The 21,019-nt window shown below is 34.5% G+C and overlaps 2 protein-coding genes across 4 annotated transcripts in view; one reads left to right on the plus strand and one right to left on the minus strand.

Annotated features, from left to right (window-relative positions):
- LOC117336061 (recombining binding protein suppressor of hairless-like) overlaps positions 1 to 20,360 on the minus strand; it is a 43,653-nt gene extending 23,293 nt beyond the window's left edge. The window contains exons 1-3 of one of the 2 annotated variants that reach the window (XM_033896414.1): positions 19,893 to 20,360; positions 9,656 to 10,052; positions 3,677 to 3,866 (exon numbers count right to left, since the gene is read on the minus strand). In XM_033896414.1, the coding sequence (XP_033752305.1) occupies positions 3,677 to 3,866; positions 9,656 to 9,905 (440 nt within the window). In that variant the 5' untranslated portion in view covers positions 9,906 to 10,052; positions 19,893 to 20,360. Of the gene's footprint in view, positions 1 to 3,676; positions 3,867 to 9,655; positions 10,053 to 18,917; positions 19,423 to 19,892 lie in introns of those variants that run through there. The other variant, XM_033896413.1, reaches the window with a different exon arrangement.
- Positions 19,552 to 21,019, plus strand: part of LOC117336062 (ubiquitin carboxyl-terminal hydrolase MINDY-2-like) — a 49,605-nt gene continuing 48,137 nt past the window's right edge. The window contains exon 1 of one of the 2 annotated variants that reach the window (XM_033896416.1): positions 19,552 to 19,635. Coding sequence is in view for 1 of the 2 variants with exons in the window: in XM_033896415.1 (XP_033752306.1) it covers positions 20,735 to 20,906 (172 nt within the window). In the remaining variant the exon portion in view is untranslated. Of the gene's footprint in view, positions 19,636 to 20,470; positions 20,907 to 21,019 lie in introns of those variants that run through there. The other variant, XM_033896415.1, reaches the window with a different exon arrangement.

Below are 21,019 nucleotides of genomic sequence, written 5' to 3' on the forward strand. Positions count from 1 at the left end.
TTGGAATGGAATGCACTGGGCTAACTATAAGGTGATGTATCGATACTCTCAACTTCGCTAGCAAAGTTTGTTCAATATGATACTATCTTTTTCAGTGAGATTCTTTTATCTATAAAAGTTCTTATATCTGTATATCAAAGTTTGTATATCAAAGTTTGTTATATCTATGTATTAAAGTTCTTATATATCTGTATATTAAAGTTGATTATGTATTAAAGTTCTTATATCTGTGTATTAAAGTTGATTTTATCTATGTATTAAAAGTTCTTATATCTATATCAAAGTTTATTATATCTATGTATTAAAGTTATTATATCTGCATATTAAAGTTGATTATGTATCAAAGTTCTTATATCTGTGTATTAAAGTTGATTTTATCTGTGTATTAAAGTTTATTATATCTATGTATTAAAGTATATTATATATAGTTTAGTTAATAGATTCATATCACTGGTCTCATACATCCAGCTTCATCAATATTCCTTATACTTATCTTATAACTTAATACTATCAATGAGAAATGAAATCATTAAAGAGTTTAAAGAAAGCTCCTTCCGTAAGATTTCCCTCAAATCCGATAATACATTTACTATGAAAAATTTTAATTAAGGGAATTATCATAAGTTAAGGAACAAACTGGGACTAGGTATATGATTTATGGAGTAGGTATGAAACTGATCAGACAACACATAGTCGGCATGCTTCATTGGATTACAGTACAGTGGACCCGCGATAATCCGGACGCCGATAGACCGGAAAACTCACAGTTCGGACGGAAATGCACGGGAACGGATTTCCGTAACGTTATTTGTACTCAACAGTCTGGAAATTCGGATTCCGATTCCGGAAGCCCATTTTGGGAACGGAACGTACTTTTCATTAGTAAATTTCCCTCAATAATCCGTACGATTTTTTCACCACGAGGAGAAAAAAATGTCGGGGCAAGTCACCCGTGTCGACAGCTGTACAGACTATCGCTTGACACTGTGCGTAGTCATAGCGACCGCTGCCAGGTCATAGCCCCGGGTGTTTACCTGTGTTACAATGTGTAGCTGCTGTTTTTATAACGGTACATTGCTTTTTCTCTACGACCTAAATATTACAGAATTTAAGCACAAACATACAGTACGTGATACGATAATTAATCAATCTCAAATAGATTCTACATGTAATAAATTTATGATCGGTAATTAACATAATTAACACTTGTATTGGGTCAACACGGATATCGGCTTTGTAACACCGTTACGTGAAACGACGACTCATTGAAAGATGCATGTTATTAATTACATACACATTTACGTATTAAGCAGTGATCACAAGAACTGGGTTGATTACACACAAAAATGTCAATAGTCGTCTAATACTTAACTAAGCGTCACATTGTTAAGTTAATACGGGTTTAATAATTATCGGACATCTTGGGTACAGTAGTTCTCGCTGGTGTCGCGTACTTTTAAATAGATAGCTTGGGGTTTCTGGTACGTAAAAATCATAAAAAAACATGGACTGACGGTAAGTTGTAAAATCCGGGTATTTTATTTAAGGTATTTAACGTTTGTAATTTCTACTTGTTTGTGAACCTCCGGGACGTGACACGTGTGTTGTTTGTAGGTCACATATGCCCGCTATAAATAAAACAACTTTCACTTTACATGTTCTTTCAAAAATATAGTTTATTTTTTACTTTCTACAAAACAAAACAAGAATCATATCAGAAACATAAGTATATTTATTATTAAAAAGTCTGACAATTAGACGTACGTATTTATGAAACGTCCCGGATTGTATATAATCAAGGGAGATAACTCTTACATGACAATTTTTTTGACCAGGTACACGAAATTCGGCAGTCCGGAAAACCCGTAATCCGGACGGTTTGGACTGGGAACGAAGGTGTTCGGATTATCGAGGGTCCACTGTATATATACGTAGGAGATATTGGCCAACCACTGGTAAATATATATCATATGTGTTTAGAGAAAATAAGTCATCCTTGCTTTTTCCCCAAAACCTGAGTAATCAAAGGATAATCTACTTGCTAACATGAGCAATTTTGATCTATAACAACTTGTAGAGTGCACATTTCCTACACATGTATACATTTTGAAATGATAAACATATGTACATTCTATAACAATTTGTCAACAATTTGTCAATTTTGTGCAATGAAGCAATGTTTATAGCAGGCGATCAATCTATACATGTATATACACATAATATTCAGTAAAATGTGAGGCTTTCCTAAATATAAAACGTTCAGCAATGAGGTCTTTTTGACCTGCTGAAATAATTTTAGGAAATTCAGTATCAATATGTGTCTATCTCTACCATACAAATAACCCTTCTAAATAGTCTGCTGTACAGGAATTTACCTCATAAACCCTACAGCATATAATTTGACCTTTAACCTTGATATACACATACATACATGTTGTCCTCTTGACCTTTAACCTTGATATACCCATACATGTTGTCCCCCAACCTGTAGTATAATTTAACCTTTATTGACCCAGATGTACATGTTGACCTCTAATTTTAATTGTAGAATATACAATATGATCTTTATTGACCCAGATGTACATGTTGACCTCTAATTTTACCTGTAGAATATACAATATGATCTTTATTGACCCAGATGTACATGTTGACCTCTAATTTTACCTGTAGAATATACAATATGATCTTTATTGACCAAAATGTACAGGTTGACCTCTAACCTGTAGCATAAAATATGACCATGTTAACCTCTAACCTAGGCTGGTGGTACTCAAGTTGACCTTTATTATATTGACCCTGATGTACACAAGTTGACCTTTATTATATTGACCCTGATGTACACAAGTTGACCTTTATTATATTGACCCAGCTGATGTACACATGTTGACTTTTAACTTGTAGTACTCAAGTTGACCTTTATCAAATTGACCCAGCTGATGTACACATGTTGACTTTTAACTTAAGCTTGTAGTTCACAAGTTGACCTTTATCAAATTGACCCAGCTGATGTACACATGTTGACTTTTAACTTAAGCTTGTAGTACACAAGTTGACCTTTATCCAATTGACCCAGCTGATGTACACATGTTGATTGTTTTTTGTAAATTGACCCTGATATACACATGTGGACTTTTTAACTTGCAGTACACAAGTTGACCTTTATTCCGCTGTACACTATTTTATCTTTAACTTTAATTTACATGTATATGTATGTTGCATGGTGAGTATCAAACCTTTCCCTGTAAACATTCCTGGTTGTTTGTTACACACAGCTTGACTGAAGGATACAATACTTCCTGTAACACAAAACCTGCCTCCAAAATATTGTCACAATCAGTACCGAGGGACTGAATCTTAATGTCAATTCCAAGGGGAGATGAATTGAGCCGGTTTTGAAATACTGATTTATGTACAATTTCTATTTATTTTCCTTTTCAAAATTGATTTCCTAACTTTAGCATCACAGTGCACTTTTGAGAATAATAAAATCCTTAAGACATTTTTGAAGAATCTTTGTATTTAATACACACAAATTCCTGAAATATGTTCCTTGTTTCTGGTGACCTTAACCCTAATTCAATTGTGTAAGTCTGCACTAATCCTAACACAACTTCATGTAGAGCTCTTTCTGGAAACAGCAGCGTTCTACTGTGCACAATACGCAGCAAAATGTTACCTTCGATGTGGAGGATGCTCGTAGCCATTTGACGAGAACCTTGGGGACGGAGTTGAGATGGGACTGGGGGGTGCTGCTAGAGTCTGTGCTATGGTACTAATGCTGAGTGGGCTGGAAGTTGCCATGGGAACTAACTCTCCATTGATTTTTTCTGGTGGTGTAAGGGACCCTGCCACCATGTGAGATGCATCTGAAAAAAAAAATTCTGATTGGCTAATACTTAATTACACAGTACATTTTCTTTCTGTTTAATAAGCAGTTTATGCAAATAATCGATATGCATTGCAAATTCCTCTGTATAATATTCATTTTTTACATTTCTGATAATATTGAAAATGTAACTTTTCCTTTCTTTATATATATCTGCTGTGACACACCAACAACATCACAGCTTTAAGTGTCAAACTCATCACACACTGCAGAACCGAGAATATGTATTGAGAAGGATTTAGAAACTGTAATTGTTTTTTTCAGTACATACATATCGAGGATATTGAATGGTTTCTGTTGAATATAACATATATTTTACGAGTATGATGAAATATCAATATATTCTGTCATACAAGTGAAATATATGTTATATTCAATGGGAAACCATTCAATTATCTTTTTATTGCATTTTTATGTTAAAAAGCAAAATTATAAAAACATAAAAAAATAAATAGTGTCAAAAAGTGCAGAAATCAGTAACATCATTCATGACGTCGTCTCTTTGTGAAGTTACTCCACATCAACATGACTGCGCCATTTTGGAAGGACTGATCAGCACAATATAGCATTTTCTGATGTTATCGGAGAATCTGTGCATGAAAGCTTAAACGTCAAAAACTAGTCCGAGTATTTAAGAACTACAGCAAAATAACCCATCTGTCTCTCTTCACTTCGATTGGAAAAATGAGGTGAATACAATGATTCGCTCTGAATGGTCAAAAACGAAAAACTTGTATTTCACTGCAAAATCTTATATTTTCACTGCTTATCACTGAATTAAAAATTAAGTTTTATCAGTTTGATAATTTTTTATATTTTATTGGCAAAATTGCAATAAATGAATATTCAAATGTATTCTAAATTCATAATATTCCCAGTATGTTTTACTGGTTCAAATAAATATACATAAACAATAAATATATATATATCAATCACATTTTTAAACTGGAACATTCTGTGCATGCAACTTGGCATGGTCTAGTAACTATACTAATACATCATTATTGGGACACAAAGTGATCACATGTACACTGTACATACTAGTAAGTTAAATGTCAATATCCCATATTGTTCCCACACACTGAACTGACTTTTAACCAAAACTTTTATTTGGGCATCTTACTTCAGAATTCTCTGTAACATGTACAAAGGAAATTAAGTCAATAGTAGCCTGAAATGTTCAGCTTGATGGATCATTCACAGAAATTCCACAAGGTCATGATTAACATTGAAGACACAAACATGTAAAGTAGGACTGCTTTCCATTACCAAGATTTAAAATTTCAATTTGCACATATGAAAATCATATTCAATAACGCAAACTTTTTCAAAATTATTAGGTATAGTGCATCCATGTTGACAATTAAATACTTAAACATTCAACCGAATTCAAACACTACCTGTTACCCAGTGGATTTTTTTTTTTACAAAAATCAGTATAAAGGCTTTAGGATTAAGAAACTAAAAATAAATCATTCTGTAATAAATTCTAGACTTTTACTTATCCTATCATGACAATGCCCCTTTATTCAACAAGGCTATTTGCATTAGAATATTTCATGCACCTGTACTAAGTGCATTTTATACTGGAAAATTTTGGACGACACATAAGAAATTAACAGCTTTTCCGACAGAAAATATTATATGGAATCCAATTTCTGCCTCAGAGTAGAACCAACCGAGACCCATCCCTACAGTCAATAAATTTTCAGCTATGGCTAATTGCTTATATTCCTAAGACCATGCTTTACAAAACCAATTAAAAAGGTATTAATATATCAGAACTTACTTTCATAACCAAATGGTGTTTCGAAAGCATACTGTTGAAAGTCATCAAAAAGGAACTCCTGGTGTGGGGCTAACATGATGATATTGTGGTCGTGAACAATTATATAATCCGGAATTCCTTCTCTTATGCCACAGCTATTAATCACATTACAAACCACAAACAAAAGGAATCATCATATTTCAATCCACATGGTATCTTTTGACTGTAGCTCAGCAGACAGAAGCTAAGACAAAGGCCAGCTAAGTTTTGATAGCATTGTTCTGGAGGGCCGGCTTATCAGGGACAGTTAAAGGTATCTTAGTCAGTATGCCAACAAACCTAAGTCTCCCGTCGCACCAGATTATTGATAATTTACAAACCGTCACCTGTGTCACTCTCAAACTTTCCCACACGGGCCGAGAGTTGGCATAGGAGCCTTGGGCAAACAAAACAATGGATTTGTGAGGATAGGAGAGGGATGATACAAGTCGTCAACATTTACAGACCCGTCCTCGCAATTTACAAATTGAATCAAATCCACACTGAATGGTAGAAAATAATTGAAGACAATTGAAAGGCATATGCTGTGCTTCATTGATCATGAGTCCATTTGATCTACGGAAACATGCTGTCTTCTCTAACATTGATTAATCTAGCAGTCATGCCAGTTTGTTTGATTAGGTTCTAGGCAATAAATATCTTATTAAAAATTCATGATTACAATAATCAAGTTTTTTTTTACTATTAATAAATTACATTTTTTGATTTACCAAATACAAAACAAAAGTTTCAAATCATTAGCAAAATAAATAATTAACCACAAACGAACTTATAAAGAAGGTTGAAAGCTTTTTATCCTTCAAATTGGCCTCTATTGGACTACAAACAGTAACCTGCACGTGAATGTGGACTTGTAATATGGGTATGAATAATTGATGAAGGCAAATGCTCAAACAATCAATTTCTCATATTGGCTACATTGTCAAAGACATGTCATTGAAGTTACTGTCGTATAATCTACCAATCCTTCACCAATATATCACTGTCGTATAATCTACCAATCCTTCACCAATATGTCACTGAAGTTACTATCGTATAATCTACCAATCCCTCACCAATATGTCACTCAAGTTACTGTCGTATAATCTACCAATCCTTCACCAATATGTCACTGAAGTTACTGTCGTATAATCTACCAATCCTTTACCAATATGTCACTGAAGTTATAAATAATTACTGTCGTATAATCTACCAATCCTTCACCAATATGTCACTGAAGTTACTGTCGTATAATCTACCAATCCTTTACCAATATGTCACTGAAGTTATAAATAATTACTGTCGTATAATCTACCAATCCTTCACCAATATATCACTGAAGTTACTGTCATATAATCTACCAATCCTTCACCAATATGTCACAGAAGTTACTATCGTATAATCTACCAATCCTTCACATATATGTCACTGAAGTTACTGTCATATAATCTACCAATCCTTCACCAATATGTCACTCAAGTTACTGTCCTATAATCAACCAATCCTTCACCAATATGTCACTGAAGTTACTGTCATATAATCTACCAATCCTTCACCAATATGTTACTGTCGTATATATATCACTGAAGTTATAAATAATTACTGTCGTATAATCTACCAATCCTTCACCAATATGTCACTGAAGTTACTGTCGTATAATCTACCAATCCTTTACCAATATGTCACTGAAGTTATAAATAATTACTGTCGTATAATCTACCAATCCTTCACCAATATGTCACTGAAGTTACTGTCATATAATCTACCAATCCTTCACCAATATGTCACAGAAGTTACTATCGTATAATCTACCAATCCTTCACATATATGTCACTGAAGTTACTGTCATATAATCTACCAATCCTTCACCAATATGTCACTCAAGTTACTGTCCTATAATCAACCAATCCTTCACCAATATGTCACTGAAGTTACTGTCATATAATCTACCAATCCTTCACCAATATGTTACTGTCGTATAATCTACCAATTCTTCACAAATATATCACTGTCGTATAATCTACCAATCCTTCACCAATATGTCACTTAAGTTACTGTCATATAATCTACCAATCCTTCACCAATATGTCACTCAAGTTACTGTCCTATAATCTACCAATCCTTCACCAATATGTCACTGAAGTTACTGTCATATAACCTACCAATCCTTCACCAATATGTTACTGTCGTATAATCTACCAATTCTTCACAAATATATCACTGTCGTATAATCTACCAATCCTTCACCAATATGTCACTGAAGTTACTGTCGTATAATCTACCAATCCTTCACCAATATGTCACTGTCGTATAATCTACCAATCCTTCACCAATATGTTACTGTCATATAATCTACCAATTCTTCACAAATATATCACTGAAGTTACTGTCGTATAATCTACCAATCCTTCACCAATATGTCACTGTCGTATAATCTACCAATCCTTTACCAATATGTTACTGTCGTATAATCTACCAATCCTTCACCAATATGTCACTGAAGTTACTGTCGTATAATCTACCAATCCTTCACCAATATGTCACTGTCGTATAATCTACCAATCCTTTACCAATATGTTACTGTCGTATAATCTACCAATCCTTCACCAATATGTTACTGTCGTATAATCTACCAATCCTTCACCAATATGTCACTGAAGTTACTGTCGTATAATCTACCAATCCTTCACCAATATGTTACTGTCATATAATCTACCAATCCTTCACCAATATGTTACTGTCGTATAATCTACCAATCCCTCACCAATACGTCACTCAAGTTACTGTCGTATAATCTACCAATCCTTCACCAATATGTCACTGAAGTTACTATCGTATAATCTACCAATCCCTCACCAATATGTTACTGTCGTATAATCTACCAATCCTTCACCAATATGTCACTGAAGTTACTATCGTATAATCTACCAATCCCTCACCAATATGTCACTCAAGTTACTGTCGTATAATCTACCAATCCTTCACCAATATGTCACTGAAGTTACTGTCGTATAATCTACCAATCCTTTACCAATATATCACTGAAGTTATAAATAATTACTGTCGTATAATCTACCAATCCTTTACCAATATGTCACTGAAGTTATAAATAATTACTGTCGTATAATCTACCAATCCTTTACCAATATGTCACTGAAGTTATAAATAATTACTGTCGTATAATCTACCAATTCTTAACCAATATGTCACTGAAGTTACTGTCGTATAATCTACCAATCCTTCACCAATATGTCACTGTCGTATAATCTACCAATCCTTCACCAATATGTCACTGTCGTATAATCTACCAATCCTTCACCAATATGTCACTGTCGTATAATCTACCAATCCTTCACCAATATGTCACTGTCGTATAATCTACCAATCCTTCACCAATATGTCACTGTTGTATAATCTACCAATCCTTCACCAATATGTCACTGTCGTATAATCTACCAATCCTTCACCAATATGTCACTGAAGTTGCTTCCACCTCTTCGATTCACCAACACATCAATTGTGTCATTGAGGGTAGATATCACTATTCATGAATACGATTGTCTTACAATAAACTGTAAACAGCAAAAGGTACAGAGTACCTGCATAACACACCTGGATACAATTAGAAGTTGAAGCAAAATTATCTCATTTAGATTATAATTATTAGTTTTGCAGATATGCTGATGTACAAGTTCTGTACTTTGAAGGGGAGAACACTCTTCCCTGTATCATATTTTGTTCCACGATACATCAAGATACATGGTAAAGAGGCCCTAAAGAACAGGCTGTCAACAGACACTTGAGAATATGTTTCTAATTTCCTAAATGAGTTTTCAACCCTTTGCTTAGAAGGACATGTCCCTATCATCATTAGAAAATGCTAAAAGGGTAAACTCAACTCCCTAATTAAGGAATTAAGGCTATACTACAAAAAAAAAAAAAAAAATTGAGGCTAATCTTACCACAAGCTTGGCTGGGTATCCCTATTGTCATGGAGGAAGTGACTGTTGCATGGTTACCACCGTAGCTATGGTGATGTTGTTGCACCGTTTCCTCTTTTATATGTCTGTTCAAGCCAACTAGTTTACTACTGGATAAGTCAACTGGATTCTCGAAGCTGCTCTGAGCCATGTGGCCCTTTAGATGTCGCTGGGCATGGTTAATCCCGCCCAGGCTGGGTACCGGGGCCCTGAGTTGCTGTGGACTGTACATTGTCTGGGCGTCACTGAGCAGGTAAGAATTGTCCCCGTTGGAGGTCGGAAAGCCGATCGGATGGCCATTGGGAGCGGACTGGGAACACGATAGAAGCACCTCAGTGTTGGCCAAGTGTTCTGGTCCTACACTATAGCCATATGTATCCTGTAAAACAAAACGTTACAGTATTAGTTGTTTACATGACTAACCCTCAGGGATTTTACTTTACAATTGTACCATACAATACAGTTGAATGATGCATTTGCATTTAGCATGTTTGAAGGAGTAGAATATCACATGTAAAATGTAGAGCATGTCATCTTTCATATAATTTCTTTACATGGTTGACCTTTCATTATAACTATGCTGTAACTACATCGGTGCAGAAATTAAACAAAAAAACTTCTTGTCCTGAACGACTTTCCATTATATATAACTTTGCTGTATCTACACTGAGATAAACCGAATTCTATAAAAGATAATTTGGATTATATCAATAACATTAACATATATATATACACAATACATAAAACTGGACATTACATTTTTAACTGTAATGATCATACATACAGTGGCTGGGTGCACACCTTCAGAGCAACACTGGACAACCAAATAATAAAGTAACTCTAGGGTTCCAATTCGATTTTGTTCAAAAAATAAATTCGAACTCATCAATAATTTGGTGAGACACGTGACTAGTGAAATTTTATTATTCGATTTATAACAAAGACTTAAATTCAAATTGATAGTCACAAGACCGCTGTGTCATTTTCACGAGTTGTTGTTATCCCAATTTTGGCGCATAACCACCCATGGATACACCTTATTGACCGATAATAGTGATTGTCACTCCTCCGCAATAGCCTTCAACTACATTAAAAATGAAGCAATGAACCGAGGTTAAACCAGACCAAAACACCTACACATCATACACATCTCTTACCTATATACCGATCAAGTAAACAACTTTCTGGAAGTGTAGATACTTCTACGGGAAAACCCAGGGCACCTTACTCTGTAACATTGTAAAATTGGAATAGATACCCCGTTACCTTTATCTTAAAATGATAAAAACATGCACCCTGAAAACTGTGTATGCTTTAAAACCCAGAACACATTCACTGAACATGTACCATGGAATGTGTATACCCTCATGAATAAGTGCTGTGGATGTGGTATAAATATAGTAGTGTACCCAGAAATGTTACCCCGTTACACCTAATTAAAACCCATACTGAACAGGTGCCATGGCATACATGCAGTATACCCAGAAACATTTACCTGTCCCCTTTCTGAAAGTCATAGATGTTAACATTTCACCATTTTGTTTTGGTAATAGAATAAAGAATTTTATGAAAGGTTTTAGTAATATATCGTGTACACATGCTATGTCCTCATGTATTAATGAGGTAGCACATGTATACCTGTAGGCTCTATAGCTATTATATATATCATTGTAGCCAATTTTCCCACAAACCTATGTCTGACTTGTTAATTGCATAACATGCAGGCTTATATTATAAACAATTGATTGAGCAGTAATTTTTGCAGGCTAACAACTGCCGATAACCACTTTGTCAATGATGACTGGATCTGTACAAAACATATATATTCTTCAGAAATACTGAAAATTTGATAGTAAATAATCATGATCAATTACATCTTACATTTATCACCTGACTATATAACTCGTTATATATACATGTAACAAACTATGGATATTCATCACTGTGAATGTCTTATGGGAAATGTCTTATGGGGAATGTCTTATGGGAAATGTCTTATAGTCAATCTGCAGAATGTCTTATGGAGAATGTCTTATAGTCACTCTGCAGAATGTCTTATGGGGAATGTCTTAAGGGGATTGTCTTATGGGGAATGTCTTAAGGGGAATGTCTTATGGGGAATGTCTTATGGTAAATCTGCAGAATGTCTTATAAATGGAGAATGTCTTATGGGGAATTAATGTCTTATGGGGAATTATGGGGAATTAATGTCTTATGGGGAATGTCTTATGGTTAATCTCAATGTCTTATGGAGATCTAGAATGTCTTATGGGGAATGTCTTATAGTCAATCTGCAGAATGTCTTATGGAGAATGTCTTATGGGGAATTATGGGGAATTAACGTCTTATGGGGAATGTCTTATGGTAAATCTGCAGAATGTCTTATGGAGAATGTCTTATGGGGATTGTCTTATGGGGAATGTCTTATGGTAAATCTGCAGAATGTCTTATAAATGGAGAATGTCTTATGGGGAATTAATGTCTTATGGGGAATGTCTTATGGTTAATCTCAATGTCTTATGGAGATCTAGAATGTCTTTTGGTGAATGTCTTATGGTGAATGTCTTGTGGGAAATATCATATGGGTAATGTCTTATGGGAAATGTCTCATGATCATGTTCAAAATGTTGTAATGAAAACAATTCTTTTCTGGTAATAAGGCACTGTATATTGATTCCACTGATGATGACCTATATAGGAGTAATAAAACCAGGAAACCATGGAACTAATGTAAAAGTCAGCTCATATTGGTACATGAATACAATAACAATGACAATCATGATATACAACATTTTTTCCCTGTCTATATTGCTTATTTCCCCTCGATAAAGTCTTTAAAATCAATCTTGTGTCTTTTATGTACATGACATCCAGCAATGCATGTTGATGTTCAATTCCCCCTCCATTAGTTTTACACTTTTGTTCAACAAAAAATTCACCATTTTTTTTTAGTGGTGGCAGTTTCTCAAAATGGTCAGGAAAAGCCATTAAAATATATTGGTATATAATTTGTGTCCATAAAAATGACATTGGTATCAAACCATTTGTGGCATTCATTTCATGAAAACACTTATTGTTTTCCATTTTCTTCCTGTTGGAATTGAAATCATATATGTATACAAATGTACATACAAACGATATCTTGTACAATACATATACACAGTGACAGGCTTGGCGAGGATCCACCAGCCAGGTTTTCACATCTAGTTTTTTGTAACCTTAGATTGGAAGTAGACCCTGGGAATTTCTCTTGTTATAGCATTTCATGTACTACTTTAGATAAATCATGAAATATTTAACTGTAATTTTCAAAAACACCTATTAATAACTGTTGACAATTAGGTTATCGGAGAGCACTCGTATAAACAAACATCTCGACACAGTCTAGGTGACTGTTACTGGCGGGGGAAAGGGTCGGTTGGATCCCCAAGATAAAGTTTTATGTGAAACATGGTTTGTGAACTGAGACTGAAGCTCTCTGTGGTTACACAGGACTTGTGTTTGTGCTTGTAAATGACGGTGGTCCTCGCGCCATGATTCGCCAATTCCTGTGTGGAATGTGTCATACTTTTTTTTTTAGTCAAGATTTTTTCCTCCTCGTATGTCTTAGGCTAACAGGTTGTTCCGAAGATTAAAGTAATGTTGTTTGCGACATTTTCACATGATTACACTGTAAAGGTTTATACTAATCATAATTTTTCTGTAAGTTATTAATTAAAACGGATTTATATGTCAACATTGATGTCACAATTGCTATAACAATGATTTTAATTTCAATGTGTACATTTAATTTGTTTTCAGTGACAGTGCTAGTGTGTTATGACAACTTTAAATTTAGGTCTCCTGGTTTAGTACATGAACCTTTGTAGTCTTTTATTACAATTTAATTGCAAAATGCAAATTTCCTTTCAAATCTTGTGTAATTAAAAGTATGCAGCATCCCCAAATCTCATGTGATTTTTTTTAATTGGCATTAAAAAAAATCACAAACACCTTCAAAATGTGCAATTATTACACATTTTTAAGTTGTTTGTAACAAAAGCATTAGTTTACATGTAGGGACACACATTAAAAATGTTCACACTCTACATTAACTCATTAATCAGAAACATGTTCTTGTTTATATATATATTATAAAGGGATATTCCCAACAAGTTAGAGAATTTCTGTCTGTTCTGTTCTTTTTAAAGAACTCTTATTAATTGATTATAAAACTACTGTCAGCATTTCAAATTACCAAAATTTGAAGTTTATCTCTAAAAAATTCTTCCCAAATTCATCAATTTCTTCCCAAAAGGAAACAAAAGTTCTGTAATAACACTATTTCTTAGTTTCAAACTAGGGGCAGTTGATCTAATCATAGAATTCAGCTGAGGAATTCTGTACAAATGTATACATGTAAAATTATCTACTGGGTGTACGTATAGTCACTAATAGACACTATAACATTTTAATGTCAATGTCTAGCACTGTTCAGGTTCCAATTAACAACTTCAAAATAGTAACAGATCTGAGCAGCTATATATAGCTAGCTGTTCAAGTAATAGTTTCATTTCTTCAAAATTGTTTACAAAACCCAAATAACCTGATCTAAATGCAGGTAGAGATACAATAATTCTATCTCACACAGAAACATAATTTATGTAATTAGTCGAGAACTGGGCAATAAATCCCTTCAAGATGATTATATACAGTCAAACCTCGATGATTCGAACTTCGTTGATTCAAATTTCTCGCTGTATCGAACTTTTTGCTTGGTCCCGAATTTTCTCACTATATAACACTACTAACGAAACTATGCATGATTCGAATTTTTATAAATCGAAGTTTTCGATGTATCGAACTTTTTTCATGACCCGTTAGCTATGATTTTATAGGTAATTGACATCTCATGATTCGAACAAAAAATTTACCTGTACTGACCACTGGACAGGTGTTTGTCGTGACCCCTGCGGCAAGATTTCACACCTCTCCCCCAAATGCCCTGACTGACAAATAGGGATAACGATAGCGTGTGTTGTCACTCCCGGTCATGGGGTTAATTAATAATCAGACCAAATTGATAAATAAAAGGTGTATTTAGAAGCCATGACATATTTAATCACTCCGGTAAAACATTTCGGTAGTCGTCTCTGATAATCTCCGCCGCCATTGAAATCAGCGGTCGGTGAGTAAATTTTACGGAACTGTAAAACAACCGGACCAATTTTAAACACAAACAATTAGCGATGGCTTCACTCATATCCAAAGTGTCACGTCTCAAACTTATACATAAATATCCAAGTAAATCGATTATTTGTCATTCAATCATGCATTCTCCAATCGATCGGCATTCCGTATTTTATATGCACATAACGTAAACGCACGTGTCTTTAGTAGAAAAGCCTAACGACTTACGTAAGTGTGCATTGTACTTCTTTTGCTTTATCTGTTAAACGCGATATAAGTGTTTTGTAACCGATACATATTTTGTTTAATTAATAAAATGCTTAGGTATAATTAATGAAAATAATTTTTATTTTGTTGTGTTTGAGGTATAAATTAACTAAACTTTTCGATGTGAGCCTGACAGGCGACGATCAACACGAAGACACCGAGGACATATAACGTTAACAGATATGGTAATTATCAAGAAAACATCGATCTATTGTCAACCATGAATAATTCGAAGTCCCGCTGTTTCGAAGTTTTTCTGCTAGTCCCTTGAACTTCGAAACATCGAAGTTTGACTGTATATATATGTGCTGGGTATATATATTGGGTTTGTAAAATACTGGTACAGCTGCGGTGACAATGTCCCAATATATACATGATCATTGGAAGCACATCTCTGGTCATCAACAATATCATAATATATATGATGCTAGTACACTCTACAGTGTAAAAGGTTAAAAAAATCTACATGACACAACTCACACAGTCACATATAGAGATCTAGATCTGAAGAGCTGTGACACACACATGCAGTGTAAGGGAGCTCTGAGGTTTGACACAGTTTCCCTGTACAGTATAGGCAGGCTGGAGGAAAAACCAGGCCATGGGAAATGCTATGCATCATTTACTCTCAATTAGATTAACACAGGGCTATACAGATCTGGGCTTTAGAAAGCTACATTTGCTGAGGTCAACAAGGTGGTTGTAGATGTACCAACAGTACCAGCATCTCTCTCCAATCATGGGGCAGTACCAAGGTCTACAGGGCCACTCCGGAATCCTTATAAAGACATTCTGGGTTTTAGAAGTAAAGTTCACAACATTTTTCTACTGACTGACACCAGACAACACAAATGAATACATATCTGTCAATGTATCTACTTTAATTACTGTATCTATACTAAACTAAGCCCCTTTCTCTAGAGTTAAGTTAAGTATCAAAGGCTTATTTTGAAGCACCTTTAAATAAGTGATTTTGAAAATTATGATTTTTGTGGGTAGGGGCTTATTTGAAGATTAATATGGTAATATGAAATTACAGCAAAGTACAACTGGAGATATCAAAACCAAGTATATAATGTACATACTGAATTATTATTTGTTTGAAGCTGTATGTTCAGGCTTATTGTACTAGACTGTTTTGTGTAATTAAACAGGAGGAATCACCTTGCTTGGTGTGAATTATTGATGTTTCGGATGTGGTCCAGGAAATTCAGCATTAAATCACTGCTGTGTTATAACTAAGCAGGAAATCACCCATTCATTATCTATAAATATCTTTTTTTTTGTTTTGTCTGTGCATGCATACACACCAACATATAATTGAATCTTGCTTTAATTTCTTTTACCAATCAAACTCTGTAGGATATCATAAAGAAGAATTTTAATTGAAAAGTCATGATGATGTTACAAACATATATGGTATGCATTGTCAACATAAAGTTTCTCAAAACTTCATTCAAATTCCAATTCAACAAGTAAACCTAAGATGATTAATGTAATTGAAAACTACATCATTTCCTTGTTATATATATGGTAAACCTTTGGTCAGTTTTGAACACATGGATCGTTCGAACACATATTTTTAATTTAATAAAAACAATAATTTTCTAGCTAGTGTTAGTTCGAATTTTGGAAGTGTATAACTAACACTGGATAGTTCATACTTGTCTAATAAAGAAAGTTAATTTAAAGTAACATATTTTTTCTGCAAACTCCATTGGAAGTTCACAACAATAAGCCAATTAAAAATGCCAAAACTTTGATCAACAGACACATTAAGGTAATGGGTTGGATGTGTGACCATTGCAGTACATATCTAGACCTGTGACAGAAAAAAACACATTGATATATGTCACATATTTTAGCTTTAATTCAGTTTTTTTACATTGCAAAATACACCACCCAGGAGACTGCATGCTGATTGCAACTTCATGCCCCGATAAATAATGTGATATCAGACTTCCGCTATATGACAAACTTATATTAGAAATCATTCAAGTATTGTCAAATACACAGTGTTAATTAAGAATTTTGATTGATAATTGCGACTGGCATGGACATTTCTTAATTATTGCCAATCAAAGTTTTACCATCATGCTACAAAGAGTCAAAATGTTGCCAAATTATTGTTCTATTCTGTAGCCCTATGAATGTTATTTTCTATTTAGTTGCTAAAGTTTTCAATTGAGGATGATAAGTATTTAATTACTGGATGTTATGTTTACCCAAAATTTATGTTATAAAATTTTAATTAAAGAATTATGTAATCTAATATCACTTTATTGTCAAAATCAATTGGGCAATAACCCTATTGTGTTTTGAAATTCAAAGGTGGACTATAAATTACTATTTTACTGTTGCAAGGTGAGGTCATAGATATTAACTGATACTTACAGACAGACAATCCTGATATACTGCCACAAAATTAAGAACACAAATATTTTCATAGAACAGTCAAATGCATGTGGCATCTTCAATTAATTAAAATGAAGATTTCAGGAATCTTTATCTGGTGATTAATTGCACATATACATTTTAATCAGTGGGTCTAAGATCCTGCTCACATTTATAAGACTGAAACTACAAAATCATAAATCGGGACAATATGCTTCAAGTGATACTGTTGCAATAGTGCAAATTACTGTGTCTTCAATTCAACAATTCAAAAGATTGTGAAATTCTATTTTAGAAGTTATTGTTCTCTTAACATTACACATTTACATTGTATCATGTATATACAAAATGTATGGAGACTATGCACAAAAGGTTAGTGATTATTCTCCTTTTTACCTCCCATCAAAGACAGCATATTATACCCTAAGGCCACATCAAATGCCAGGCCATTACAGAACAAGCATTATAGGCATGTATTAGTCCACAGCCAGCATTGGGTACACAGTCTAGTGCAAGGCATAGCTTTGTTGGAGACAATGTCACCAGACAATGTCATCTGTCAAATACAGCAATAGCTAAAATTGTATGAATGGAAACGATAACACCTGGCTGTAAGGTACTAATATAGCTAGATGCACCAGTACATATAGAAACTATGTGTCAATCAAAAGCTTGTATTAGGAATAGCTAATTAGGAAACAAGTAAAGAGTTATAGAGAATATTTAGCAAAAAGGGTTGAAGACATAGCCTGTCTCTGAACAGTAAATTATGTTGTTAAATGCAAATTTTAATGTAACTATAGAACTATATAACATTATTAATTTTAACACTTTTTCAATTTGAACTTACCAATACACTTAAGCTTGATTTTTTTTTAATATCTTTTTTTTAGATAAGATGAATACATTTATTTGTAGTACAACTGTCAAATCTGAACCTACAAATTACCCAATAAACATACAGTATCATAAAATGTTCAGATATAGACCTATAAATATGAATTGTCTATACATATAATGATTCATATATAACGTTACTGATTAAATATAAGGATATGCAATTTATTTCATAATATTGTTTTAAGTATAACTTAAATGATCGGAATATCTGCAACATATATTTATAGACATCATGATTCATAACCAACAATACATGGTTTGATGAAAAGTGCATTGTTAGACTGTTAAGTATAGTGAACAAAGACCCCATTTTCTTAGTTGTCATAGAATATTCCCACGCCCCTGACCTTGCAACAAATGGGGTCCCTGTTCACACCACTGAAAGGCTGGGGCCCTCGTCTTTATAATAGCCGGGAAGGATATACCATCTGTAGTGTTGTTTCCGTACAATTCAAGTGATTTGTTTACAAGTCTACCCATGTCCACAAATAAATCTTAAATTTGTTAAACTTACCTGAGGAGCGAATAACTGTTGTTCATTCATGGTGATATCACAGGTTCGTCGGTTAAATCTCCGAATACGGTGAAATATAGGGAGTATTCATGCTCATAGTGCTTGCCGCTTATACTGACAATATATTGCCTCTACCAAAAGCAAAGGGATCTTTTGAAGTTTTCTCTAAGTCACAAGTGTAATACACGCTTTCCTTAAAATATCAAAATGTCACATTCTCCAATATGTTGGTAAGCTACGGAATCATGCTGCTGAAATCTATTACAGATCTACTATTGGTGTACATTCGCATGAGAAAGTCTGGTTGTAACGTAACTCGAAAACTAGAAAGAAACACCCGTGGGAAAACACATTTGCATCCTGATACCGTGAGAACAATAGTCAATGGCTGTTGTATTCACCTCCCCAGCAATTCATTTTGTAATAAAAGTGTCATTATCACTCTTGACGGTATGGAGACATTATTCAAGTTTAACAAGGCCCTTACTCGATCATGCATATGCTCATTTTACAATACCTGCAGAAAAAGTAAGCACATGTACAAACCATAATAAAACATAATCACGCGCTGGGGGTTAAAGGAATAGCCAATGAACGGTTTTGATTGGTAGATGCCATTTTTGGGGAGCAGGTGTTCCCACGAAAGCGCTTTTGCGGTCAAATAAACCCGATAAAGGGGGCTACGTGAAAGGGCAAAGAGTACCAGATAAAAATCTAGGTAAATTTGTCATGAAAAGATATTCCTTGCACGTTAGTTTTCAAGTGTGAGTCGAGGTCGCAGCTGTTTCCGAGAAGAGCAAATATTACAGCCAAACATTGCAACTTTCAGTGTTGTCATTACCGGGCCGGGTTTAGCGGGGACGAGGCGAAAAAACAGACATAATCCCTTGGCAGCCCTCTGATGTATGGGGTTATCCATTGCCCTAGATTCGCAGACGAAACCCTTAAACACATGTTTATAACAAATCTACTTACCGAAAATCGTGATCTTTGCACACTCCTTTATCATAAATGCTGATCCACATTCGCTTTGTCACTGGATATGCAGCGTTTATCTCGTATCCAGCAACCACTGATCACTGTACGCCAGATTCTTTGCAGTTTATGACACCACTACTTTACACATTTCTCCAGATAAGTTGAAAGTAAAGTCAGACAACGGAATAAATCGCGTAATGGCAGTAGCAATGCATCCGCCAAACCGAGTTTCTGTGGAATCCCGATTTGTTTTCATTCAGTCAATGGTATTTTGGTCCTCACAATCACACCTTTGTGGCTGTCGTTTTTCACTTTAGCTAAGTCTCTAATAAAGCGACATGATTGTTAATGTGCAATCACCGGTTCTTTTTCCTCCTCGGCAAATATAACCGATCTTATTTTATACTCAAAACACAGGTCCCAAGTTTCAGAACTTTGCACAAGATGGCGATTGTTGTTGAATATCGAGCTTCGTCCCTCTTGCCCTTCAGGAGTCCCATTGAAGTTTATTTAGTGTCGTGTATGAGAATAGACAGACTTAAGAGAACTGTGTATTTGAAAAAAAGAAAACTCATTAGTAATACTGTTTGTTTTAGCTGAATAAAATCGGGAAATCAAGTTTTATTTTCATATTTTCTTTATCGTATTTTCCCGCTTACCCTGTCGGGAACCCCTGGGAAATAACTCGATGTTAGACGCGAGTATATTGATGATACAGTAGTAGCAGGGGCGAGTCATTTGACAATCGATAAATATGGCGGACAAGAAAACGAAGTGACCACATTGAAAAAACTTCTACCGTTTGTTTTTGTGTAAACGGTAAATGCAACACCAAGAAGATGGCAGAGGAGCAAGCCAAACAATCGAACACAACAGGAAATTCAGTTGATACAAGCATTACTGCTACTGGTGTTAACATCGAGGAAATCCCGTCAAATGTAAACAAGTCTGAGGGTTCGGAAGCACCTGAGGCTGAGGGGAAATCTAGTGACCAAATCGCCCCGAAGCCAGGTAGCTTATATATTTGAGCCATGCATACAACGCATAATACGTTTTATCCGTTTATTTTGGCGATAACACGTATTTTCTTTGTGCAGCGTTATCCTAATCGTTCAATATTGTAG

This window comes from Pecten maximus, chromosome 10, assembly GCF_902652985.1.
Source record: "Pecten maximus chromosome 10, xPecMax1.1, whole genome shotgun sequence".
NCBI lineage: Eukaryota > Metazoa > Mollusca > Bivalvia > Pectinida > Pectinidae > Pecten > Pecten maximus.